Raw genomic sequence first — 26826 nt, 5'->3', positions numbered from 1 at the left:
CTCCGAGTGGCGTTGGGGTTACTCAATTGAGCGCATTCAGTGGTTGACATGATACGACGACGTTAAGTAAGCAGGACTCGGTTTATTATGGAGAGTACAGGACAATAAATCGTCAGTAGTGATTCCGCAGAGAAAATAGTTAAATAGCTTTTAAGTGTCATCGGTCGTGTTTGTTTGCAACGATAAACGATAAAAAAAAACCAGAATAATAATAATAATAATAATTATTATTATTATTATTATTATTATGCGCAGCCGTATGTGTTTCACAACATAAAGAGATCTGCTCAGAACTGTAAGCCTACGTATGCGGCATCCGCGAGCGCATAACGTACAGTGCAGCAATAAATTGTGCTCGGTGGAGAACAAGCTGCAGTTGGTAGGTACCACACTGTTTATGTCAGTGGCAGACAGAGGACAAACTGAACGACTAAGGTTGTAAGTCGGATTGTTATTTTAATTCAGCTTCCACAGTCGACAGTGTCAGTGTTTTAGAGTGCTGCTTAAGATTTAATCTACTTTCAAAGTTTACGGGGTGACTGTTAACAGTGGTTTCGGCGATATTGTGTAACTTCTGAGTGTGTGGTGCAGCAGTGATGCTAGTTTGTGCTAAGGCTCAGTAAAGCAGTCTGGCTTATCTACTAAGCCAGACACACACACGCCCCTTTTTTCTTTAACGACTTCTGATCAAAAGCTGACAAACTATGGCTGCGGTGTGTGACAGCGGGAACATTCCTACAATGTTTTCACTTTTTCTGTTGGTTCCGTTAATGCTCAGTGACAGCTCTGTGTTGCAGGACTCGGACAGCTCCTTAAGTATTTTTACACCAGTAGGTCAAATTAGATTCACACCAGGAGGAGGTTTTAATTGAATAATCGATGTGCAACGCCAATAATGTGTTTGTTGACTCTCATAACTTCACGCTGTGGTCCTGACAGGTGTCCAACATGACTGTGGATTGGGTAGGATATGGATACGCCACGCTTGTAGCATCTGGAGGAGTCATTGGTTACGTGAAAGCAGGTATGTGTTACCTAAAATACTTAAGTTAAATAATCACATTTCTGTAACAGCAAGTGTTACTATTGGTGCTGTTGTCTCGTTGGTTTATATTTTCCTAGGTTCTGACCTCCTGTATGTTTGTTCTGTCAGGCAGTGTTCCCTCCCTAGCTGCTGGGCTGCTGTTTGGGGGCTTTGCAGGTTTTGGAGCTTACCAGGTCTCAAATGATCCTAAAAATGTTTGGGTGTCACTAGGTTAGTAAACTTTTTTTTTTCTTTCCTCAGCTTATGAAAAACATCATGTCAGAAAAAGCTGTAACGTTTGAACACTGCTGTGCCATTTAAGCCGCAGTCTTGAATGTTAATTGAATAACTCTATTATGCCTTATGACCAAAAAAATACACTCAAAATGTTTAGTATGTGGACCCACATACTAAACTGCACACAGCAGCTGTATGTTCTGCATGTAAGTAAATGGTTTCTGAATATCTAATGTCTTCATTGCAAGTGCCTTCACTAACCTTTTCCGTCTCCTGCTGTCTGCCAGCTGCATCAGGAGCACTGACTGGTATCATGGGGAAGCGGTTTTATGGATCGAGGAAGTTCATGCCAGCTGGTCTGATGGCTGTAGCAAGGTCTGGTACAAGTCCAATCAGCCATTACTTGTTATCAAGTACCACAGATGAGGACAGTATTATTCCAAATATCTTAGTTTGATTTTGGGATATTATTTTACTTACTTTGCACACAGAAACAAAATTATTTCACAAAAAACAAAAACTACCATGGCCAAACGATTATTATTTCTATTTTTATATTATTATTTATAATATTTTGATTATTATAAATATTTCTTAGTCCGAAACCAGGGTTCTACCGATTGTCCTCTTTAAGACCATAATTTCAGACTTGTTTGAGTCATTCACTTGTGTCTCAGCAGTTGTTCTGGGGGTCTTTAGATACAGCTTGCTAGTTTTCTTCCCAGAGTCTTTGAAATCGTTCGCTTCCTACCTCTGCCAGGCTTGTTCTGCCTTGTGTGGCTCTTTCTGAATTTCTTGATGAGATTTCTCATGCCAGTTCTTGACATTTGATAACTTTGTGTATCCGTCGCCTACTTTTTGAGCATTAACAACTTTTTTTTTTCTTTTCTTTTTTTTTTTTTTGCAAGTTTAAACTGATTTCTTTTGTTTTTGGTACGATGCTCTCTCAAGTGACAGCTCAAACCGTTGGAAGTTTTTATACTGTGTAAATAAAAAGACAACCTTCAGTTTTAACTTGATATTTTTCCAGTCTTTGAGCATTACAGAGTTAAAGCATGTCATTGCACATGTCAGTTGTCAGGGGGAGCATTAATATTGACCTGGTAACTTTTATTTTTTTCTGAAATAATTCTGTTATTGTGTGCTAATAGAAATAATTTATGGTTTCTAAAGAAGGCTAGTATATTTAGAAATGCTATGTTAATAAATCCCTTGCTCCATTTACAAAAAAAATTATCACAAAAACGTTTAATATCATCGAGGCACTAATAATTTTGTCCTCACTTCTATTTATATATTACATTGTAGCCAAGAAAGCCACATTTTACAGAGGATTTTATTCCCCCCCTTCCAGTAATCTGTATTCTTTTTTACTGTATACTTTGGCTCTTTGAATGAGGTCTAATGTAATCCTTTTGTTTCAGTGCTCTGATGGTGGGGAAGCTTAGCTTGGCGTTGCTCCAGAAACCTGTACAGTCCTGATGAAGTTAATATGTTGAAATATCAGTTCCCATCAGCTCCTGTGGCTCTTTTCAGAAGCACCCTCTCAGCATTTGCCATTTATGCCCAGAATCATGTCCTTTTGTTTAAAAAAAAAAAAAAGTGTAGATTTATGCAATAAATGTACCCTCTTGTTTATATAGTAAATAGTTGTCTTTTTTCAGTGAATGCACCTTTGAACTTGTTTATTTGTTAAAAAAAAGTTTAAAAAAAAATTCAGCTTACTCATTGATATATTACAAAGAGGTTTGCAGTTCCCTTACAGTTTTCAGAGTCTGCTGTGTTTTTATGACACTCTGGATTTTTCGTGTCACCTACTACATGCTGAATAAAAGCAGAGAGGATACAACATTACAGGAACCATTCATTAAAGACATTTTGTAATATGAAACTAGAGAAAAATAAATCTAAAGTTAAATAAAAGTTGAATTGCTGTGCTGGAGTCCTACTTTAAAAAAAGAAAGAAGAAAAAATCCAAACAATGACAATGAAATTGGCTCCCACTGTATCTGAAGGATGCAGTGGGATTGTCTTGAGGACAATACCGGTCCTGGTTAAGCATCATGGCAACCATCATCTCCAGAACACAGAGATTCAATGCACATACAGTTCGGTGCTACTTGTATAAACATAACAAAGAACGTGGGATGTCGACCTTGATATCTGAGCCTAAGCATAGTTAAGCAGCCTGCTCAGGATTCAATTGCTCGCCAAAGACTAACAAGCGGTAGTAGTTTGTAGCATGTGCTCCCCCAAACTACCGGTTTCCGCCATATTTGGATGTCCAGTCGACCCTCCCATGGACGGGCTGCACAGCAGGAGCTCTGGTCAGGAGGTTTCCGGAGTTTTTTCCCAGTGCTGATGAATAACTGCTGCCCTTCATCTGAGAGCTGTCTGTCCTCCTCTTCCAGGCTTCATATTCTAGAGAAAACAAATGTCTCTCTTAATCACCAGCGTCTTTATAGGTGATGCTTAAAAAAAAAAAAAAAACACAGCAACTATTTGAAAATGGCAATACCTTCACCAGTTTCTTTTAATGATGAGTTGGATATGGGCTTGAGTTTTGCAGATTTTGGGTTGTCTTTTATGTTATCAGGAGAAGAAGAAAGATTTACTAAAAGTGAAGAAAAGGGAGAAAGAAAGGAAACATACTCCCAGTAAATGTGATGCAGGTTTAAACAGAGGAAATTAGAAAAGAGTACAGGACGATCATACAACAGAATAGTTCAACTATAATACCAGAATTAATGTTTATGATTAGAGAAACAGAGCAACCTCTCAGACACGTGGGAAAGAGTGATTTTTTGTTCTCTCAGAGCAACATAAATGATTAAAAGTACCTGGCTAAAGGTCTCACAAGTTATTTTGTTGGGTTTATATAGAAAAAAAAGAGTTATTTACTTGCATGCTGGCCAGCCAAGGGGGCAAGCTGGATTCTCTGTCCCACTGAGCCAACCTCTTTCTTTTGAAATGAAGAGATGTAACCACCAGAGAGGTTGTACTTGGTGCTCACAAAGTTCCCTTTAAGAAAATAAATACAGAATTCAACCAAAGGTCTGAAATTTCTTATTATTGCACACCCCAGATGTCCAACCAGCATTTATTAAACCAGTATTTATTTGCTAAAATGCAACATTTTTAAAAAAACACAAAAAACTGATCTTGAAAACACAGATCTTCTCACAGGTGGCTTTACGACCACTAACTTTATGTGTGAACACCCGTGACATACTGGAACCACCGCATACCCACGAGGGGCACAAGCGGAGGAATAGGGTCGATTGATTGTCATTCAACATTTCAAAGAACACCATCGAGTCTCTCCACCACCAGTCAGAGATTTTTATCTCCATAATTACTCAAAAGCTTCGTTGTTCCCTTAAGATGTTGTGGTTGTAGTATCATTTATCTTCTGTTAAGCAACTGGAGTTCTTCGTTCTCATGTTAACCTGCATGTTTACACCCTAGTTTCACGCAGAGCTTTAAGAGGCCGGTTTCTTTCACATGCAAAGTGGCTGTTTGAATATCTGAAACTTGCTACAGCATCAGCCACCACCCTGGTTGTTGGTTTATTTGATTTTATCCTCAAGCTATTCTATATACCGCCTTCAGAAAGGTTGCACTCCAAATAACTAATAAGGCTGCGAAATACAGCAAAAAAAAAAATCAAATGAAAACAAAACAACAACAAAAAACCCAGTCTCACTTAAATACCTTTGGAGAGATCAATTTTCTGCAGTATTCTTTCTTTGACCACAGTTTTGTTTGGTGGGCTATCCAAACACTTTGCAGCAGTATCTTCTAATCACATGGCCCAAAAAAAGTAGAGTTGGAGGAGATGCATGGGATCAGAGAGAAAGGAGAAAAGACAAACAATAAAGTAAAGGCGAAGAAGGGAAACTGAAAGCATTTTTGCTTTTTCAAAAGAAAAAAAAAGAAAAAAAACTTTTCATGCTAAATAACACATTTTCATGCAGAACAGGCGAGCAGCACTAAAACAAACAGTGCTGGGAGAATGGATGGGGGAGGGGTCTACAGCTGCAGGCCATTTAGGGAACACTTGATCTTATACCTACAGTCTTAATCTCATGAATAAGCAATGGAGAGGTAGAGACGAGGTAACAGGAAGAGACAGCAGCAGAGAGAGAAGACGAGGGACGCATACTGTGTGCCTGCCTACATGACAATTGATTTATGGTGTCCTAGGTCTCCAAAGTCGCACATGCCTAGGCTCACTAACTCTTTATCATAACTAATGACCAGGTGATATTAGCTTCATCAGCAGCACTTAGAACCTTAGTATAAGAAAGAGGACACCGTCGTATTATGTAACACAAGGTGAATTTGACAGCTGCCAGGTTTCCAGAGCAAGTCATGGTGTAGTCATTATTTAATCCACTGAGTGAGCAGGTTTGTTGTCTGTTGTCAAACCCAATGCTTGAATATTATATTTTTTGTATGTGTTTGTATTTTTCTGCCTTCGTACATTACAAAAAAATTTACACGCTGTCGGGCTGCTTCAATGTGTTACTGAAATCTGGAAACTTGAGTCCCGTCCACTGTGCACTATGCCAAACCTCTTAACACTGCTGCATTAGACATCATCAGTCTTTACCTGCATTGGCTCTGGTGACAGATAATCCTCCCCCAATAGGACCAAGTGGTTTATTTACAGTGTTTGAGGAGTTCTCCCACAGGTCCCGCAGTGTCATGCCAGTCAGCTCCTTTTCTCCAGAGGAGGTCTGATTCTTGCTGATCAAGCCTTAAAGCCAACAAAATTACAAGATTAAAAATTTAGCCCTCAGAAAGTGCTATTTTCACAAAACTGATTAAAATGCAAGCAATTGGATTTTATAATAATAATTCAAACCACGATAAAAAAAATGAAAACTTTTATTTATTTATTTGTAACCAGAGAAGCAATGACCTATTTTAAACAATACAGATAAGACTACATATTAGTCTTACCAGGCAAGTATCTAGACTGGCTGAGATAGTGTTGGCGGGCCGCAGATCCTGGAAGATTAGAGTCCATTTGGCCAGTCTTTACATTGTTTGGTAGCTTGGTAACGGTACTGAAGGAGTATAGAGGTTTCTGCTCCTGGTGTCTGAAAACAAGGCATTACAGTAAGTTCTGAATATAAATGTGGATGTTGTGGAATGTATGATAAATATGAAATGTATTCAATATTGCATATTTATTTACATATATACTGTAATTTATAAACTGAAGCACATAGTATAGCAGCACATAGCATAGCAAATGCTTCACCAAGCAAAGTTTCCACTCTTCTTAAGCTTACGGTGGACATTGGTCCTTGGGGCTCTTCTCCTCCTCTGTATTCACCAGGCTGGGTTTCTTGGAGTTGGAGGCGGATGTTTCTGAACGATCAGATTCCTCCCAGCTGTCTGAGGTCTTGGCCACTGTCTGGCCCCAGCGACGGCGACCGCTCTTCAGCACACCCATCCCGACGCCACCAGCATTGTTCTCACTGCCCAGCGCCTTCTGCACAACATAGTAATGTCACGTTTGGGCAATGAGTCTTGCTGAATTAAGTTCTACTTTCAACCTCTGCATCTGCACCAGAACTTCTGCTCTTTCAGAGTACTCACTTATTCCAAACTGACTACTTTATTTTAAAAACTTTTTTTTGCAAGTATTTAATCTGACTTAATAAAGCTACTCACTGCATGGCTGAGGCCTCCAGGTTTACTCTCAGCCTGGGGTAAGGGGATCTGCTGCAGAGGCTGTTGATGGTTTCTGGAGGAGGTTGTGGAGGCTTTAGACTCAGAGGAAGACTGCTGCAGTTCAACTTTGTACTCAGAGGCCTGTTTTTGAGCAAGCGGCCTGTTCTGGACTTTCTTGACCTCCTGGCTCTGAGGGCGTGGCCCCAAGACCTGACCCACCTGGAAGTAAGGATAGCGCAAGGCCTAGCAAAGGAGAGGAAGGAACACAGATTATTATTCTGAATAATCTGAGGATATTCAATTACACTGAAAGAATATCCCTAGAAACAAGAATAATACACAGTCTGTACTTAAAAAAACAACAAAATAAAGCACATCATTGTGTAACTTGAGTCATTTAAACTTGCAGGGATGGTTTTCATGCACAATACAGAAAACATGCACACCAAACCTAAATCCCAGGGCATTTTAGAAACACCCCTGTGTACCATAGGGTGTATTTTATTCAGCAATTACAGTTTTCCACCATCTGAATCAGACAAGAGCTGAATGAGCTAAAATTAGATGTGCATCTGTGCATCTGAACAGAACCACCCACCTGGGAGCTGTTTAGGTAGAAATGGAAAAGCTTTGTCACTCCCTCTAACGGTGTTAGGCCTAACTTTCTCTCTGGAGTGTAAATTACAGTCAACAATATGATGGGCATATAATGTTCATAATGTGTATGCACATATGCAGAGAGGAAAAATGTTTTGCAGCAGAACTGAGAATGAAGTATGGCTTAGAGACTATTTAAAATGTTTAGGATTAACAGTGAAATCCCTGCAGTGAAAATACAGATAATCTGCATGAAGTGATGAGTGTTGACTGCAATGGAAACTGCTTCTTTGAGAACAGGTTACAGATTAATTTTAAACAACAGGCTAAAAAGGGTCTTTGTTAAAGAGAACAAATTAAGCCTGGAGTAAGACTTTACATGCCTACCTGTGCAGCAGTGGGCCTTTTTTTGGGGTCCCAGTGCAGCAGGTCCTTCATCAGGGTAATAGCCTCATTGCTGGCATTTGGAATAAGGGTCTTCAGGTGGGTCGGCACACATTGAGGAAATCGAAAGTTCATGGCAGTTGCTAGCTGGTGACCTTCTGGCCAGTCGGTCTAATGGAGGACACAATCAGTTGATTACATATTATCATTATTCAGCTGTGTAAAGGTTGTTCTGGACATTTTTATTTTGTCTTTTTAAATGTTAATAGTTTAAAATAGCAAAAGTCTGAGGCAAGGTTTTTACCTCGTCAGATACCTAGAGGTGGCGGCTGTTATGAGCCAACACCACGTAAATAAAACTGAACCGTATTGTGAATTGTGGCTGATGTCACAGACTAATCTCCTGGCCAGGTTATAGCAGGTTGCAAACAGAGTTAATAGTGATGGTGTTGGAAAGCCTTTTTAATCAAGTGTCAATTTGTTCAGCATGAACCACACTTAAAACTCTTTAGACCTTAGAGAACTAAGTAGGCTTGCATATTATTTATTCTAATGTGATTTAACTACACTAAGTATAGATATTTCATCTTTAGGAATAATGTTTCAGTTAAATTCAGCACTTGATAAGTTTAGAGTATTAATGATTGAACACATGAAATAAGCTCACCGACTGAGCTCAAGCATTCTCACCTCTCTCCTTTCACCTTGGTCTCACCTTTTTGACGGTGCCCAGGACTTGGCAGATCTTAAATATCTCGTCTACTTCACTGTTCCCAGGGAAAAGAGGTCTGAGTGTGTACAATTCAGCCATGATGCAGCCCACAGCCCACAAGTCAATGGGAGAGCTGTAGGTAGATGACCTGAGCAGGACCTCCGGAGCTCGGTACCTTGACAGACAGTCAAGAGCAGTTAGATAAACAGCTTGTAAAAGTCAGTGTAAAAATACATGGCCATATGGTCCAATGAAAAAAGCATAAAAACCATCATGTTAACTTTAGCTTAGCTCACTCTAACCAGTGCTTTCTTTTCTATCTTAAAAGTGTACCACTGTGTGGAAATTCCTCTCACCATCTCGTTGATACATAGTCTGTGTAGGGAGGTTTGGAGCGGATCTCTCTGGCCAGTCCAAAATCTGCTATTTTGACCAGTTCTGGACCCATGCACAACAAATTCTCTGGCTTCATGTCTCGATGGAAGAAACCTGTACAAAGGTTTATATCAAACTTTTAGCTACATTAATAGACTCCACTCAAATCATGACAACAGACTGGCACTATTTCCTGGTATTCTAAATCTAATACATAAAAATGTTATTCATAATTCAGACAGAACTACTTGTGAATGGGTGAATGTTTGCCTCACCTGTAACATTAACAGGCATTTGTATTCAGAGCTCAATGTATTTCAACATCATCATTTTAAATATACAAGTACCAGGGCTACAGTGCTTCAGTACGGCAGCTGTCACACAATAACAGTGTAATTTGGAGTAACATTAAATATTAAAATTACTCGTGCAGATGTTGAAAAAAAAGGCAGTCCATGTCATGTTACTAAAAATGTACTCTGCTGATGCAAAATATTTTCCTATGATGGAAGATTTTAAATGCAGTAGCAACAATGGCATATAATCCAAATGTGATTTACACTGACACCCATTTAAGTAAAACAAAACCAAATGACTCTTGATTAATCGAGTGTAGCTGAAGGAGTTATAAAGTTTGATGTCATAATAAAATACATTTTGGACTGCGCTGCTACAGAAAACAACTAAGAAAATACAAGGACATACCTTTTAGCAATAGAGAACATAGCACACACACATGCATGTGCAATATAATACTTTTGGTCTACCCAAGGGCCACAAGACTTTTTAAATATCACATACACCCAAACTGACAAACTACAGGTTAATCTACTGTTGAATGAGTAAAAGGATGACCAAGGAAAGCTTCTTACCATGTTTATGTACAAAAGCCAACCCAGACAGCACTTGAAACATGATGTTTCTAATTTCATTCTCTGAGAACATTTTATTCTCTCTAACAGCAAACAGATAGAAAAGGAAGGAAAGATGGAAGAGAAGAGAAATCAAAGTGTTAAGAGAAAGAAAAGTGGAAAAGTCTGCATTTTGGATATATGGAAGCACATGTGCACATTAAAACATGCAAAGGTTTGTATGACCAGGGTCTTTTTCTTTTGTTTAGCTGATCACACCATGCCTGATTAAAAAAAATCAGAGTCAAATGTTTAGAGTGCTTTTTAGTGTGCATGCATAGAATAAGTCATCCATACATCCATTCTTTACACAGCAGTGATACAGACCAGTAAGTAAAACAAGTGTTGAAGCAAGGCATTTATGGAGGGTTCACATACTACAAGAGTTTTTGATCGTTGATTGAAATAATTTAATGTATGATGGCCTTGTTTGCTTGCGAGATTCTTAAATATTGACATGCCTTTGACAGTTGAAATGGTCAGTGAATCTTGCAATATGAACCCACACTCTCGTACGCTTTCAGGTCATGAAGAAAACACAGTACACCTACCATGTTTGTGAATAAACGACAGGCCTTGCAAAATCTGAAAGCTTATGTTTCTTATCACTGACTCAGGGAACAATTTTTTTCTGTAAACATAAAATCGATATACCTCCCATGAGCCAGTTAATGAAAGCAACATAACATTAACACCATTCTTTCTTACATTATACAGTAATCGGTAAAATAAATATATTTGACCACAAATCTGAGCAGCTTTAAAACATTAAATGTCTTTTTGACTTATTTGCTTTTGCAAATAAAAAACCTCAAGTTTGCACTGTAGGAGGTTTTCACACTAGCAAAAACATCAGGGCATCTCCCAGAGAAGGTGGCAGCTGTTTGCAAGAGAGAGCCTGATATAGAGGACTTACAAAGCTTTTAGAGGATGATATTGACAGACTTAAATAACAACCATTAGAGCCTATCAGATCAATCTGGTGTTAATCAGTGTGTGGGCCAATTGGCAATGACACTACACAACTGTGTTAAACAAATTCTTCAAACATTTGTATTGTGAAACATGATTTTTCTTTTCTTACCTGTCCTTCATAAGCTGGTACAAGTTCTCCTTCATGTACTCAAAGACAAAGTAGAGATGGTCATTCTCTCTAATAACCTCTTTTAGTTTCACCACGTTCGCGTGGTTCAGCTTCTTCAGCGACTGGGGTGACGCATGTTTGGAAAGATAAGAAAAACTGTCTCATGTAATGCGAAAATTTTCGTATATAACAAGAACACTTTTAATACAGATATCAAAATAGTTAATGTACTAATTGATGAAGTGTAGCAACTTCCACTGGTGCATGGTTATAACAAGAATTGCTCTTCCTTGGCTTCATTTAAGTGTGTAAGCCCTGGCTTCTATTAGCTGTTGATTTATACTCAACACAGCTCACTTTATAAGGTAAACTTGTTCAGCCTATAGTTAACACAAATACCTAATCAGCCAGTCCCATAGCAGGAACTCAATGCTGAAGTTCAGACTGAGCATCAGAATGGGGAAGAAAGGTGATTTAAGTGACTTTGAACGTGGCATGGTTGTTGGTGCCAGATGGATTGATCTGAGTATTTCAGAACGTGTTCATCTCCGGGGGGGGGGGGTTTCCCATATAGCCATCTACAGAGTTTACAGAGAAAGGTCAGAAAGAGGAAATATTTGGCAGTTCTCTGGGAATTATTGGTCATATGTGAAAAGCCAGACTGCATGATCTGTGACACTATCATGTCAATATGGACCAAAATCTCTGAGGAATGCTTCTAGCACTTTTTTGAAGGCGCTATACCTCAAGTGGCCAGTGAGTGCATTCAATCAATGATTTTCTTAATGCATTACCAATGTAGTAGTGGAATGCCACCTTTTAATTTTCCATTGTACTCTTATACATTTTGACAATTTACATTTGCGTGAACATATCTATCTATTGGTCAATCTATGCAACAGTGGTCTGCGAGTAATGCTGTTATAAGGTGCTTCAAACAGGTGTATTAATATTACCATGCTTACCTTTACTTCTCTTAGGTTCATACATTCCTCCCATGAATAAAACTTCCTCTTCATTCTATGGAAGACCATTAAGGAATGTATACATCTTATTATCAGATCATCACATATGTAATCTTTTCAGGCCATATCTATTAATAAACATTATTATTACTTATTACAGCATTTACAAGACTCCTCTGTGCATCTCCATCAGTAACTTGGAAAAGTGATGAATGTAATGTGATAAATATTCTAATCAAGATTTTTCTGTACTTAAATTAAAATGAAAACATATTCTGATTCTGATGACCTACTCTGCTTTTTCACTGTTATCCAATGTGTGTTTGTTTAAAACAACACACCTCCTGTTATACGCTTGGGTTCTCTGATCAACATTACTTGTCCTTTCTTCTGGAATTACATAAGAGTTACAGAATGAGCCGATATCTATCCACAATGTCAGCAACCTGACACACCCCTCTACTTTCACTCTCTTTCACCGTCACCACATGTATTGTCTTGCATGGTAACCAAATGATCAACCAGTGGACGCACGTCCCCAGTTTCGCATCTATTATTGAACACTGCTGCTATGTTGCTGAAACAAAGCAATGTAGTTTGTTTGTCCTGGTGATGGCAGGTCAGGGGTTTCTAACTTTACAGCACATCTGTTTCGTAGTGTCACAACAAACATTAAAGAGAACAACAAAGAAAAAGGCTGTGATGTAAAATGAAAACAGTCATATTTTGATTTCAAAGGGAACAATTTCTTTCTGCATCACAAATTTGAAAAAAAATGTAATAAAAAATCAACATCTACATGTAAAAACTTTAACAGATACACAAACACTTGATAGAAATGTGATTTTTCACTATGTTTTGTGAGTATAAAGGCTCTTTGGTAGCAATAGGGGATCTACGTTAGCATTAGTTATATATCTACTATAGTGCAAACAAGATTGTGATTTTATTTTGACATTATTAAGACTCATTGCTGATCAAATATGTACATAATATAGGGCTGCATGACACCACAACAATAAATCTCATAATATTAATATGTTATAAAGGCTGAATAGGGAGAGACAACCAAAAAATTAAAGAATGAGCAACATCCTCACCTTTTGATGGCTACAAGCTCTCCAGACTCATTGCTTCTTCCCATCATCACACTGCCATAGGTGCCATCACCCAGCTGCTTCAGGGTGGTGTAGCGATTCATCATTACTCAAAACAGTTTCATCAGCCTCTTTATCAGCTAACTTTATTATTGTGTGAGATGGGCTGTAGAAAAACACAGCCGATTCATCAATCAAATATCCTCCTTCTTCCTTCAAGTATTGTTCAGTCTTTGTTTCATCAGCCAGAATTCACTTCTTTTTTCCCAAAAGAAAAGATCGTAGTTTGGCCAATGTTTGTCTTTGTCAGCCAATCCTGGGAGTTTAATAAAGCTCATTTTGCAGTAACTGATCCATGTAAAAAGGTAGGGATCTCGGTCACGCAGTTGAACTAACAGCCAAGAGACAGAAAAACATGAAAAATTGTCAGCAATAAATACAACCGCAAACACAAAAGATCACATAAATCCAATAGCATGCCAAAAAACTCTTGTCGGCCAGGATTTTTAAACAATGCGAAAACAAAGACATGCTAAGACCACTTCTTGTTTTTCCCTCAGTGGTAGGATTAGGTGTGTGTCACACTAGAGGCTTCAACATGACCACCCAAGGGAGATGACAAAGCCAACCCTAGTCAGATTAGGCCAACAGGGATGTAAATAGGATGTTACATCACCATCATGCTTATCGGTATCCACTACCTTGCCCAAGCACCCTGCCTGGCAAGAGGATTTGAATGACGCCACAGGCCATCGTAATCACTGGCCTGATGTACATTCAGCCATATAGACCTCCCAAAAAACTTACAATTACAACTAATATACAGTGCCTAACAAATTTATTAGACGACCTGTCATTTCATCAAGAAAACAAAGTAAACACAAAAATATTTTAGAAATCTGTCCAAAACCTAAAAATAAAATTGTTATTTATTAGGCAAATAACATATAACATATTTTAGCTGCATACTGGACTTCTCTGAGAAGTCAGAGATTAATCATACATAACACAAAAGCTAAAAACAAATTTTTCTCTTCATGAATGCAAGTAAATAACTGTAATTGTAAATGGCATCTTACTCAAAAAATAATAATGTGCTTTGCTATTTCACCCTGTTTTTCTGTAAAACAGTAAATTGAAAATGAATGAATAATGACAATCATTATAATTTAGAATTAAAATGATCATTTTAATTAAAGTGTGTGTGCTTTAATGATGTTTCTGTAATAGTGGATTAACCATTATAGAAACATAAAAAACCATTTTAGAAATTAGCAGGTGGTGGTCTAATAGGTGTGCTAAGCAGCGTACTTTAATGAAACTAACAAACTGCGTGTTCTTCTCGGAAATAACGCACAGCTATCTTCTTTTGTAGGTTGCAAGTTTGCGCAGCTGGATCATAATCACACATGTTTTCTGTAGAATGTGGCTTGAATGTTTAAAATAAGCTGTGAGATAAGCACACAGAGTTTTATATAGCTAGTGCGATAGGGACTCCCTAATTAATTACACTGGAAAACAATTGCTCTGGCCATTTGACTTTTCCTCAAGGAGTCATTATGCAACCAGTGTAACATATTAATCATTACAAAAAATATTAATATATGATACAACTAAGACCTTCAAAATGTGACACTGTAATGTCACATTTTGTCACTGAGTAAAAATAAGCAACAAAACAAGGGGAGGGTTCAGTCGCATATGGCGATCTGTTGTGAAGGGATTTAAAGGGAATTAAGACGTATCCAGGCCACGTGACATTAGAAAGCTAATCAAGGTCGACGATATTAAAAACTCACGTCTACAGGCAGTGTTAAAGAAACCAATACTTCTACTCACATAATTCTTAACTTTTGGTTAACTAACAGCTATCACACGCATTCAACCCCAGCAGTCTTTCCATGAAACGAATCAACTACCTTTACTCTAAAGCTAAAGCTATAAGCTAAGACTGCTTAATGTAAAAATATTAAGCAGGCTATTTTATCGGGAAAAGAAGGTGAGTTGGCATTTGTTGCTGACATATCAGACTTAACAGTACAGTTCCTCGACCATTTAGTGCAGACTCTTTCTTGTGTGTCCCTTCTTCTTTTTTCCCCTCACTTTTAAACTCACCATGTAGGGTCGTTAGTCCCTTCCTCGGCTGCTGTCCTGCTGATAGCTTCAGATAAAACGAACGAAGCTCTTACAAGGTGAGCGCGTGCGTGTGAGCGTGATTTCTCCCCATGGAAACGTACACACAACCGCGACGCTTCTTGTAGCTACCAAGTGTGGAGACGGCGCCCGCAATGCTTTATGGTCTTTGTTGTCCTTTGAGAGGTATGGCGTTAATAGCCTGTATTCAAATAGGCTAACATTTCTAGCGTAACTTAGGGATGCCTGTTCAATGTGGACTCTTTTTAATGTAAAATATTTTGAATTACAAATAGATAACTAAAGTGAGAGCTGTACGCAAGATTTTTATTATTTATTTCTTTATTTTATTCTACTTTTTCAAAACACGAATGTTCTTTCGAATAAGGAGAAAAAAACACGACTTGGTCGCAATTCGAGGACTGCACCAGTAGATGACGCTGTATGATTGTAGAGTGACATAGATACATAGTATACATAGATAGTACAAATCTACTTCGTATGGCATGTACATAGCCTACAGCTCACATTAGCGGAACAAAAATGTCACCGGTTGTTTAAAAATGTTTATTCAGTGTTTATTGTGTAGGAAATAATATTCTAATAATAAAAAACAAATTACATAACTAACAAGTTCATCCGTACAAAAAAAATAATAAAATGGTTTTTAATATTGAAGTAGACTACAAGTGTTACTTATGTAATTTGTCACCTGGTCAGTCACGTGATCAGTGAGCTAATTAGTGCCTTAGTGGCATTCTACCCGTCCTAAATGCCATGGTTTGCCGAGTGCGGTAGTGTGTTCAACCTGCCGGGAGGGGAGGAGGGATTTCACCCTAAGAGGATTGCGGCGATCGTTAGCTGCCCGCTGGCTTTGTCAAGGCATGCCGGTTTGCCGGTTGGAGTCCAACCGACAACGACGAGGTACAGTTTTCCTCCCAGATACTTGGCAACGAAACCGGTTGGACTTGAAATCATGCGTATCGAAGCAGCGCAAAATCGATCGTGACAGTCCAAGATGACCTATGGTAGATTTTACATGGTGGGAGCGCATGGAAATCCTTCACCAGGAGTGCATCAGTACCAGAGAGCAGTCTCTTGAGGGAGTTATTGCTGACAGGCGGCTCCCGATATGAAGACCAGACCTGCGGGGATCGGCAATGTCCATGCCGACTGGATGGGTTCGCTCCCCTCCAAGCTCAGTGCCATGCCCCTCAAACATCTAGCGGTGCCAGGTGAGTCCACAAAGCGTAAAGATATTTAGTCAACGGAAGAAGGAAAATGTACTGTGGTAATGTTGACTAAAAATAGACCTAACCCCACCCTCACGCCCAGCATAACAGGGGGGAAAACACTGCTGATTCCTTCATCACCTACTGATGCAGACGGAATCCTCTCTTTTTTCACCTTGATTTCTTGTTTGATTTCGATTTCAATTTTTAATTTTCCATCACCAGCAGCAGCTCTCCCTCTTTTTTCCAGGCTCTCACGACTCTTTCACTTTTTGGGTGGATGTGCATGCTCCCGTGGGCCCCGATCAAAAGGTTTATGTTAAGTATCTGGCTACCATGTTCAGTGTCTTAGCCAAGAAAGTCATGGTGAGGTGGTCCATGACACAGGTACTGGACTCAAAATCACTGCAATACACACACACACACACACACACACACACACACACACACACACACACACACACACACACACACACACACAAATTAGCCTAAATGGTACATTTTTCAGATCTGTGTTTTACAGTCTAGTGTCTGTGTTTCTCAGCTTCTTATTATGTATAATGTGATGTGGTCTGTGTCGCCAGAACCTGACTTTTAAGGAGCAGCTGGATGCAGGAATTCGCTACTTTGACCTCAGGGTGTCCGCAAAACCAGGCGAGCTTGGAAATGAAATCTACTTCATTCATGGCCTCTTTGGACACAAGGTGAGCGGAGGAGTAAACTTTTACTGCCGTTTTGGGTTGTTATTGTGACTGTTGAGCTGGTCTCCCTCATTTACTTTTATGTGTTACATTTTTCATTTTAATCTGTCACAATCTGATATTTTCCTTCTGTGCTGAATGCTTTTGTGCCAGCTCCAGTCCTAGAATGCTAAAATGACATTTGAATACAAGCTTTCATTTTCTCCCAGTATGAACAGTAACTGTTTTCTTCTAGTACTGTGTTGCAGTTGATGTTGCTAATAGTGGGCAGAGATGACCTTAAGCAAGGATCAGAGGGTAACGTTTAGCTATAAAGATGGGTGATTCTTTTCCCTACACGAGGAACTCTTTGATTACAAAGATTCTGTCATAACTTGACCATGTGACTGAAGAATATTTAATAAAGAAATGCATATTCAAGATTTTCTGATGTCAGTGGCATTAGCAGCTGTAACTGTATACAGGTTGATATTTGACTCTATTAACCTTTATTTTGTGAAATATTTTGGTGGAGTTTTGCAGTGCCGCACTCACTAAAATATTTAAGCTGCTCTTTGGCGTTCTAATATGCTGACTTTTAAAAAGAACAGTAGCCTTTCTGCATCAGTTCATGACTGAGAGACTTTAAGATTTGTAAATTTGTATCCTGATCTCTGGCTCTTCACCCTGTTTTCTCACAAAGGTGAGGGATGGCCTGTTAGAAATCAGCTCCTTCCTGGGCAGACACAGGAAAGAGGTGAGAAGCACATTTAAAAAATTTCTAAACATAAAACATGTAAATAAATGAGCTACATTTACACTACTAACTGATTATGTTTGATGTTTAATTTATGTAGGTGGTGTTCCTGGACTTTAACCATTACTATGCAATGGAGGCAGAGCACCACGTTTACCTCATCAGCATGCTCCAAGAAGTATTTGGCAGCAAACTGTGCAATAACTGTGCGGTGGAGAACGTCACTCTGGACTATCTCTGGGAGAAGAAATACCAGGTGCGATCAGACTGCATCAGTACTGACGGCCTTTATTGCAAAAATGTTTGTGTGCTTGTTGTATGTAGCAACAGGTAAATGTATCTGTCAAATGTTTTCATGAAATATCATACTTGTATTCATTATATGAGTGGCAGAGTGAACAGAAATAAGTCACAACAATTTAAAAAACAAAAAACTCAGCTTTGCTTTTTCCAATAATCTCCCATCTTTAGAAATCATAGCCTTGCAGGCTTTTGGCCTTCACAGAAGTCATCTGGGAACATTTCAGCCTACACCTTATTAGGGCGCTGCCACTAGTGGGACTGGTTTCATGTACTTTTCTTTTGGCTATAGTGTTAAGCTGCACCCATGACAGCTCAGCAGGGCTGAGATTCATTCACTGTGCAGACAGTCAGCTAACTTATTCCTTAAATAGTTCTTGCAATTTGGAGTTATGTCTGGGTCATTGGCCTTTTGGAGGAGGAAAGTGGTTCCAAGTACGTGGTGTCACAGGCTATGGCAAGGTATTGCAAAATGGAGCGATAGTTTTTCTTTTTTCATGATCTCCTTAAGTCACGTGACTCCAAGCAGTCCTCCAGCACCTTCACTTTTACCACATTTCACAGATTTTCATCTTTTTGATCCATTTCCTCAAAACTTGGACTCATGGTGAGATGCTCCAAGTAATAAGCACACATGTTGTTCTGACTCCAACAGGGGTACACCCTGGTTGGAACTGTTGCATAACTATCACAGAGAGGTGGGTATGTGTAATTTAGAGTTACCAATTAACCTAAACCCACTAACTGGAGAGAACCCACTCAGACATGGTGAGAGCATAAAAACTCCAAAGTTTGTGACCAGATGCTGGATTTGAACAGGAGCTTCTTGGTGTGAGGCAACAGTGCTAACCACCAGGGTCCCCTATCTCTAATCAGTTTGATATTTATAAAAAGCACATATTAAGTGACTTCCACAAACCTTTGAAATGTGGTGTACACCTACAAGTAAAAGGAGTAGACAGGTGTTCGTGTAGTGGTGTGTTAGCGTGACCTCTGTGCACAGGTAATCCCTTCCAACTGTGATTTTTCCAGGGCAAGAATTAGTGGCAAGTATCATCCTATTAGCACTTGTTTCATAAACTAACCTACATTTATCCTTCCAGATTTTTGTAGCTAAAAACGTTTCAATTTTTCTTTGTCTTTTGGTGTCTCCGATATTACTCTTTCATATTCTTACCTCCAGCTAAGGTGTGAGTACTTCTGCGTCTGCATTACATTACTACAGTCAGTGCATGTTTATGTTCAGATACTATCATTCCTGTTCCCATGACCCTAATCTGTAACTGGCTTAGTTGGCAAAGAACAAGGAGATGAAGTGCAGGGCAGACAGTGAGAGTAGAGCACAAAGTGCACAGTTTGTAGGTGAAAAGGGCAGCTTTCCTCCTCACTCTTTTTTGGCATTATGAGAAACCCACAACTCAAACTTCTTCTGACTTTTCTTCTGTCACTGTGGATGAAGACTGTTCTGGTCAGATATTTTTCCAGTTACACATAAGCCCAGATTTAGACTTCTGCGAGGACTCTTTGTAGACACATCAGTGGCGCACATCGTTGCTGGTGTTTGTGCTTGTGTTTGGTGAATTGTGTTACCTTGTGGTCCTGTCCCAGTGTTTTGAATACGGCTGATAGAAACAAAACCCCCAAAATGCTGGGACTTTTTTACCTGCTCACTCCCAGCTCATTGTTGTGGTCGTAGTTGTGGACTGTGTTGACCCAACGTGTACTTATGTTTCTAGGGAGGTGCAGAGGTTACCTCGTAGGCCATGGCATAGGGCTTCAGAGGGGTTTGTGGTTATGACGTAGCTACAACATAGATTTCCTGCTGAATATTAAATCTCCAGTAAGGGTGAAACATGCAGATACCACCATGAATGCTCAGTTATCTGTAATCATTCACTAACTTTGAGGTCAGGTGTTTCACCATGCTAGGGTCATTGGTTTGGGGGGGGGGGGGGGTATATTTTTGGGTACTTTATGTTTTGCACTGCAAAATGGATCACAGAACTCGCCTGAAGTCTTTTTGTCTGCAGACATCTGATCACCAACTTTTATTTATTTTTTCTCTTGACAGGTGATTGTGTTCTACCATCATCCTTCAGCCCAAGGCGTTCCTGTCATGTGGCCTGGCAACAAGATCCCTGCTCCCTGGGCAAACACCACTGAGCCCATCAAGCTCATAGAGGTTAGAAAATAATAATCGTGTTTTATCTCTTGCGGTCTCCATTTTGTTCTTTTTCTAACTAAAGATATTTAAATGCATTCTCTTCACATGAGATTTATTCATTCAAATTTCTGCCTTCTAGTTCCTGGAAACTACGCTGAAGGAAAGAGACAAGCAGGGTTCCTTCCATGTATCCCAGGCCATCCTCACTCCCACTGTCAACACTGTGGCTAAGGGGTTGCTCTGGGGCCTGCGCAGCTACCTGGTGGAGAGGTCCGTGACTGCGATTGGATGGTGTAGAGGGAATCATGGATCATATTTGTATGACAGTTTTAACCTAACAACTCTGAAAAAAATCTCAAGAATAACTGCTTCCTCTACTGCTCATCTTCATTCATTTATTATAGTTTGTGGCCAGTAGAGGTCAGTAGATAGATAGATAGAACTTTATTAATCCCTCGGGTGGGTTCCTCTGGGAAATTCAATTTCCAAAAAAGCACAGCACCGACAGAAGTTACAGAGTTACAGAATATTATATATATATACACACACATATATATAAATACAGAGACAATATAAATAAAATATACGAAGGGGATAAATAGGAATAAAAATACAAGTGAATTGCACATTTCAAGTATTGAGTCTATTGCACCATTGACTATTTACAAAAGTATTGCACAAAAGGTATTGCACAGTGAGGTGAAGAGGCACTACAGCTTAGTTGTTCCCCCCTCCTTTGTCCTCCTGTTTCCCCTCCCTCTCCCCTCCAGGGAGGAGTTAAACAGTCTGATGGCGTGTGGGACAAAGGAGTTTTTAAGTCTGTTAGTTCTTGTCTTTGGGAGAAGCAACCTGTCACTGAACAGACTCTTCTGGTTGTTAATGGCCGTGTGCAGAGGATGTCTGGCATTGTCCATAATGTCCAGCAGTTTCTTTAATGTCCTTTTCTCTGCCACTGTCACCAGAGTGTCCAGCTTCATGCCGACCACAGAGCTAGCCTTCCTGATCAGTTTCTCCAGCCTGCATGAGTCCTTCTTTGCTGTGCTGCTCCCCCAGCACACCACAGCATAGAGTTAATGGTGCTAATGAAATGCATGGAACAAAGTCAAACGCTGGCTTTGCACATGCCTTAAAAGGCCAGAAAAAGAAGAAATTCTAAAAATATTGAAAAACTACATTGCAAGAAACACTGCAGATCTTAGAGCACATCCTGTAACACAGTAAGTTATAAGAACATGTTTTGCATCTATCATTATATTGACTGAATCGGGGGAAAAAACAGTGCACAAAGCATAAATCAAAACTTTTCATAACTCTTAAGAGATTGTATTCTTCGTAAGCAAAGGCATATGATTTTCACTATTTGTTTGCTGTCATCTGGCTTTTTTATCATCAGTGGAAGTCTTGACTTGATGTACGGGTATTATACTCTCTATGCCCTTACATCTGCCACTGGGCACCAATATCAGGGTATAAAACTTCTGAACAGACACTACGGCGAGACAGGAGGTAGCCTAATTTTGCACTTCCGAGGAAATGGGATTGTTTATCACTGCTGGATAAACAATGTGACTTCCTGGTTTTGTTCTGCTGGTGACTGAAACATAGTGAAGAATCAGAGGGTGTTAGAAGTGATACGGCTACAGCATCGCTGTGTTTGTGTCTATGCCAGGAACTAAAATATATAAAGCATTGATTCTGAATGGGGGCAAAGCACTGTCTCCCTGACAGATGGACAAAAATGTCCGTCCCTTTAATTTTCTTTCTCCAATATGTCCACTTTCTCCCACATTGTGACATATCTCAAAAGTCAGTCAACAGCTCTTAATGAAATCTGGCAGAAAGAGAAACAGTTAAGTAAGGAACTACTGATTAGATTTTTGACAGTGATGTAGACATAACTATAAAACTAAAAGACAAAACCTTGGCAGTGGATATTTTTTGTGTGTATTTGCAAGGTCATGATTTTGGTTTTGATTCAAATTTAAATAGCAGGATGTTCGGTGCAACAATAATTGCCGTAATGCTTTGCTTGCTGATACAGACTTTCTTCCTTTTTGGCTCTAGAAACCTGCCAACCATCATGTCCTGGGTTGAGGCTCAGAAGCCAGGGGTGGATGGAGTCAACATCATCACCTCGGACTTTGTGGACCTCACTGATTTTGCCAACATTGTAATCAAGCTAAATAACCTGCTGTTGTCTGAACAGAACCGCAAATCAAGATGACACACGTTTTCATACCAGGAAGACTGACATGGTGGCTTTGAGTCTAGTGGCAAATTTTCCCTGCCTCTCTTTTTATATTGTTCACAAACGGCTCTGGTGCTGCTGGTAGAGCTTCAGTGTATTTGCTTAAGGACACTCAGCATTAAGATGTGCAGGGATGGACTCTGTATGAGCTTGGGTCCTTTAAAATAAAGCCTTTCCATTTTTAAGGAGCTCGTCAGCTAACTTTCAGTCTGATTTTAAGTTGTAGATGACTTTCTTAGCCTCAGTTCTATGAAGACAGTCCAAAAGAGGGAAAGAAGTGAGAGCTCAGATGAGAGAAAACCAGGCATGCCCAGCTGCATTTTTTTACCATCTTCATAAGGCAGACTGAGTCGTGTCATGCTGGAGTTCTGGCTGCATCTGCAGATTCCTTTTTCTGCTTTCCCTTTTGAGGGAAAGCTAGAAATACATCTCATATTTGCTACTAAATGGGACTGCCAGGCAGGTCACCAGATTGGTAGCTGCTGTACATTTTCCCTTGCATGATTATATGACTTTTAACCTCTCAGGTGCTTATGTGGAAGTTCATTTGGATGGTTTATCAATATTACAGATGTGAATTTGGTTTATTTGTATTTTTAAATGGTCTTATGAAATTACTGACTTTGTAAGTTAAGATAAGAGACAGAATTGCATGTTAAAATGCTGTCTGTAGGCATTTTAGCCACTATTGTATGAACTGCACACAAGGGATTAGGATAGCTTCTTTGTTTGTTTACAAGATAAACTCTGTGTGAAAAGAAATTCTTGATATGATTGCAATGGAACTCATTTGTATTTCCAACATACTAATGATTGTTGAAACTGGACCAGTGAGTTAGGGTTGGCTTGTTAAATGTAGACTTGGTCTTTTTCCAGTAATTAAATGAACTTGAGGGAAAAAAAGACATACTTAAATTTTTTTCTTGGTATTTTTATTTATATGTTAAGCAATGCCTTTTTTTTTTTTTTTTTTTTTTTTTTAATGAAAGAGAAGCCAGCTGCTCTCTCATTACTTACTGAATTTAACAAGCAATGCGGACTATGGCACCTTTAGGAGGACTGCATAGGAAAAGCCCAGTATGGGTGGAAATTGCGCCGCAGTTCCCACAAAACATACAAATACACACAAATAGCTATATATATCTTTATGTTTATCGTATTTTTCCCCCTTGGTCTGTTTCCTCTTACAGTGCTTAAATGTGCAGAAATAGAACTAGTCTCCCAATAAATGTATGTTGGAAAGGAAGTGAAGAGTATATGGTTGTGTACAGTATATGCAAACATGTGGATGAGGGTTCATTTAAAAACTGTTATGCTTAAAATGAAACCAAATGCCAACTGTTGAGGTCTCAAATGTTTTTGCTTGTTTGATAGTGTGCATGTGCATCAGTGTGATTTACAGTCTGTGTGTGTGCCTGTCAGGGCCAGTGATTATTATGCATGCGTGGACTAGAGCAACGACAGTCACCCTGCATTCTTGTGGTCAGACTAGAGTAAGCGAAGAAAATGAGACAGCACAGGAAATGTCATATAAAGAGAAAGGAAGGAGTAACAAAAATAGACTTTTAAATGAAGGTAGATGACATGAAAGATCTGAAACAAAAGGGAAGAATTTAGTTCAAATAGAGCTGAAGTTGTAAAATTGTAGCAGGTGGACCTGTTGCAAGAGAGCGATCAGAACAGCTGCCTTTTCCTGCAGCGGCATCATCATCTAAAAGGGAAATGTTGTTTTACTTTTTAACCCTGTCCTCATTTTGTCACTCACCGACTCACTTATGTCAAATAGCCTGGTGTGTCCAGGCCACATTGTTGACAAGGTTGAGTGTGGTCACCAGGCACTGCGAGGTCCACACACAGACGAGCAAAGGCACTTTAATTGTGGAGTAATTACACATACCATTGTAGGCAAGTGGGAGAGCAGGGAGCAGCAGTTCGAGCAGCAGCTCGAGCTGAGAACATTCCTCTGTTGTTTAGATTGGTTCTGTCTTTTGCTCTCCCCTTAGTCTCTCACTTAACTGTATCCCTGTTGGCTTCCCAGGTTTCAAAGGAGAAGACGATCCAAGCGTAATCACTCAGATGTTAATAAAATCCTGCAGTATTAACTTTTTCTGTCCAGCCGTTTATAAAGACTGCTGTTCTGAAGCTGCTCTCTACCCAGTAAGGTGACAATACTGACACAGAGCTCCCCTAAACTGGTTGGGCACCATAGCTGAGATAGTTCTACAACTGTGCCACTTTAAGCAGTGGTATTTCTGCCACTTCACATGTTCTCATGTCATTTCTCTCTTACCAGGTTCAGAACTTCCTTCATCTACCTCAGTTGCCAAAATATTTTCTCTGGTTACAAGGCACGTGTGTTAAACTGGTGCAAGGCAGTGGTTTCACATATGAGTAATCAGGGTTTCCATTCATTAAATCTCTGGTACATCTGTGGTGTGAAGTGTTTTAACCAAAACCAGCCTTATACACTCCTGTTTGCTAATTTTCTCCTTAAAACCGCTATGACTAGTGCAGGGATGTCAAACTAATTTCACATCGTAGGACACTTACAGCCAACTTTGATCTCCAGTGGGCCAGACCAGTGAAACACCCCCTTTCTGTCAGTGCACAGAGGTTCAACTACAAATTTAATCTCTGACATATCTTAATATAACATAAATTGCTTCAATTAAGACAGCTAAAGATAAAGAAATCTGTCAGCATCACTCTTTGGGCTTAACTGTGAGAAATATTACCAAAGAAATTCTGGTATTTCATTGCCCATCCTGTCCTGTAATTATAACAAAGAAAGTTCTTATTAATTCACAGATTGTTTTTTTAATTGTGAAACCACTGTTAAAAACCAAATCCCCAAACTGACATTTCTATAGTAAATGGTGAAAAACCTGGTACTTTTCTGTCATTTAATTGCTTATCTTTTACCTTGGTGTTACTCCTAAATATACAGTTACAAATCCAAAAGTTTAGGCCCTCTTTTGCGTTTTCCAAAGACATCCAGTAAGCCGGATCAGAGTCTTTGCCAGGTGGATTCAGGCCTCTGGACACCCCTGGACTAGAGTGCTAAAACACACGTAAAATGCATCTGACACTGTATCTAATGCCTATAGAAGTTCGGGTTGAATGACAGCTGACAGCTCGGACTTTTAAAAAAAAAAAAAGTCAGATTCAGGTTTTGTCAAAATTTGGAGAGTGTGATCACTTTCCAAAGAGCTCCAGTGCTCCTGGTACACCTCCTGGGGTCACATGAGAATTGTGGAATCCATTCGGGAATGCCGTCTAACATTTGGTGGCCTTCTGAAACCCACTGTCACGGAGGAGCAGGGAGGACTCGGCGCAGACTGAAATCTCAGAAAAACAGGTTTATTTACACACTCCAGGTGCACTATATACAGGTGAAGGAGAAGGGGGCCAAGGTTCCCAGGGGTGCAGAGCGGGGTCGGGAAAAGCGTCCAGAGTCTCCAAACCAAACACGAGAAATCTGCATACAGAGAACAAGGGTTAGCACGGAACTTTCACGGACAGAGCTCAAAACTGGCTGAGGCTAAAGTAGCACTGACGAGCGTTATTCAATAGTCCAGCGGCGAGGTGCTCTCAGTCACTGCCTTAAGTAGCGGGAGCAAACAAGGTGAGGAGCCACAGGTGATTGCCTACAGGTGGTGGAGGCCGGGAGCTCACAATGAGCTCCGCCCAGGCAGCGAGCAGAGAGAGAGGAGAGAGAGAAAAGACAAAACATAACATGTAGCCACACAGGGCCAGCCGAGCAGGCACGGGGACCATGACACCCACATGCTCTGGGATGATATCACTGGGAAAGCTTAGAAGCTTTCATTGCTTCTAGGCAACCATGCAAACATAATCACTTAAGAGCTTCTGGAAATACTTGAGAAGAAAGAAAGCTAAAAGGAATAGCAATTTTCAGGCAGTATTACCCAGATAAGGTCTTAGCTGTTCCCTTTTTAAATTCTTTCTCATTCAGGACTGATGGATGCATTAGCTGGTACCAACAAAAGTTTTAAAAAGTCCATGAACTTAATTTAATGTAAAGTAAACCTGATATTTTAGATTCTTTAGTGTGCTTTTGGCCAGTTAGAGTGTCATACCAGGTGTTGTGGAATGCTAGGAAGCAGTGGAGAAAGTGGAGCACTGGGTGCACAAGTTCTCTTCCTGTTTATCCATTAAGGGGTCCACTCAGTGCCTGAGAGATAAGATAATCTAGGATCCATGAATGTCCTATGTCA

General features: G+C 39.6%; 3 protein-coding genes across 12 annotated transcripts; 2 read left to right on the top strand and 1 right to left on the bottom strand.

Annotated features, from left to right (window-relative positions):
* The first annotated feature begins 343 nt into the window (after window positions 1-343).
* tmem14ca (transmembrane protein 14Ca) lies at window positions 344-2899 on the top strand. 4 transcript variants are annotated; one of them, XM_082546297.1, is made up of 6 exons: window positions 476-713; window positions 798-830; window positions 940-1024; window positions 1154-1255; window positions 1549-1636; window positions 2686-2899. In XM_082546297.1, exons 1-6 carry the CDS (start codon window positions 705-707, stop codon window positions 2741-2743), a joined length of 375 nt encoding a protein of 124 aa, XP_082402423.1. In that variant the 5' UTR covers window positions 476-704; the 3' UTR covers window positions 2744-2899. The 4 variants fall into 4 exon arrangements, with proteins under 4 accessions (XP_082402425.1, XP_082402424.1, XP_082402422.1 ...); XM_082546299.1 differs by lacking the exons at window positions 476-713; window positions 798-830 and adding an exon at window positions 344-435; XM_082546298.1 differs by lacking the exons at window positions 476-713; window positions 798-830 and adding an exon at window positions 346-438.
* mak (male germ cell-associated kinase) lies at window positions 2856-15334 on the bottom strand. 6 transcript variants are annotated; one of them, XM_082546290.1, is made up of 16 exons: window positions 15190-15331; window positions 13078-13465; window positions 11978-12032; window positions 11013-11134; window positions 9890-9972; window positions 8999-9131; window positions 8646-8817; window positions 7934-8101; window positions 6950-7192; window positions 6565-6767; window positions 6230-6369; window positions 5877-6023; window positions 4976-5059; window positions 4163-4282; window positions 3780-3875; window positions 2856-3682 (listed from the first exon to the last, which is right to left on the bottom strand). In XM_082546290.1, exons 2-16 carry the CDS (start codon window positions 13179-13181, stop codon window positions 3519-3521), a joined length of 2034 nt encoding a protein of 677 aa, XP_082402416.1. In that variant the 5' UTR covers window positions 13182-13465; window positions 15190-15331; the 3' UTR covers window positions 2856-3518. The 6 variants fall into 6 exon arrangements, with proteins under 6 accessions (XP_082402416.1, XP_082402415.1, XP_082402414.1 ...); XM_082546289.1 differs by lacking the exon at window positions 9890-9972 and adding an exon at window positions 10480-10559 and having other exon boundaries at window positions 4976-5062; window positions 15190-15330; XM_082546288.1 differs by having other exon boundaries at window positions 4976-5062; window positions 15190-15326.
* Window positions 15335-15996: 662 nt separating this feature from the next.
* plcxd2 (phosphatidylinositol-specific phospholipase C, X domain containing 2) lies at window positions 15997-24107 on the top strand. Of its 2 annotated transcripts, none has more exons than XM_082546294.1 (8): window positions 15997-16442; window positions 16690-16826; window positions 17024-17143; window positions 17823-17876; window positions 17977-18132; window positions 20248-20358; window positions 20480-20658; window positions 22405-24107. In XM_082546294.1, exons 1-8 carry the CDS (start codon window positions 16340-16342, stop codon window positions 22562-22564), a joined length of 1020 nt encoding a protein of 339 aa, XP_082402420.1. In that variant the 5' UTR covers window positions 15997-16339; the 3' UTR covers window positions 22565-24107. The 2 variants fall into 2 exon arrangements, with proteins under 2 accessions (XP_082402420.1, XP_082402421.1); XM_082546295.1 differs by having other exon boundaries at window positions 16001-16442; window positions 20480-20610.
* The last annotated feature ends 2719 nt before the right edge of the window (window positions 24108-26826 follow it).

This window comes from Aulonocara stuartgranti, assembly GCF_965226115.1.
Source record: "Aulonocara stuartgranti genome assembly, chromosome: 9".
In the NCBI taxonomy this organism is placed as follows: domain Eukaryota; kingdom Metazoa; phylum Chordata; class Actinopteri; order Cichliformes; family Cichlidae; genus Aulonocara; species Aulonocara stuartgranti.
This window is presented reverse-complemented; position numbering and strand designations above follow the sequence as displayed.

Bases quoted from the DNA above. Each gene is read 5' to 3' on its own strand.
- plcxd2 (XM_082546294.1), top strand. From the start codon at position 16,340: ATGAAGACCAGACCTGCGGGGATCGGCAATGTCCATGCCGACTGGATG. The intron at 16,827-17,023 runs GTACTGGACTCA...CTGTGTCGCCAG, and splicing joins TGAGGTGGTCCATGACACAG to AACCTGACTTTTAAGGAGCA. The intron at 17,877-17,976 runs GTGAGAAGCACA...TAATTTATGTAG, and splicing joins TGGGCAGACACAGGAAAGAG to GTGGTGTTCCTGGACTTTAA.
- mak (XM_082546288.1), bottom strand. From the start codon at position 13,181: ATGATGAATCGCTACACCACCCTGAAGCAGCTGGGTGATGGCACCTAT. The intron at 6,768-6,949 runs GTGAGTAGCTTT...TATGTTGTGCAG, and splicing joins CTGGAGGCCTCAGCCATGCA to AAGGCGCTGGGCAGTGAGAA. The intron at 6,024-6,229 runs GTAAGACTAATA...GTTGGCTTTAAG, and splicing joins CCAGTCTAGATACTTGCCTG to GCTTGATCAGCAAGAATCAG.
- tmem14ca (XM_082546296.1), top strand. From the start codon at position 705: ATGGCTGCGGTGTGTGACAGCGGGAACATTCCTACAATGTTTTCACTT. The intron at 1,256-1,548 runs GTTAGTAAACTT...GCTGTCTGCCAG, and splicing joins AAATGTTTGGGTGTCACTAG to CTGCATCAGGAGCACTGACT. The intron at 1,637-2,685 runs GTCTGGTACAAG...CTTTTGTTTCAG, and splicing joins GGTCTGATGGCTGTAGCAAG to TGCTCTGATGGTGGGGAAGC.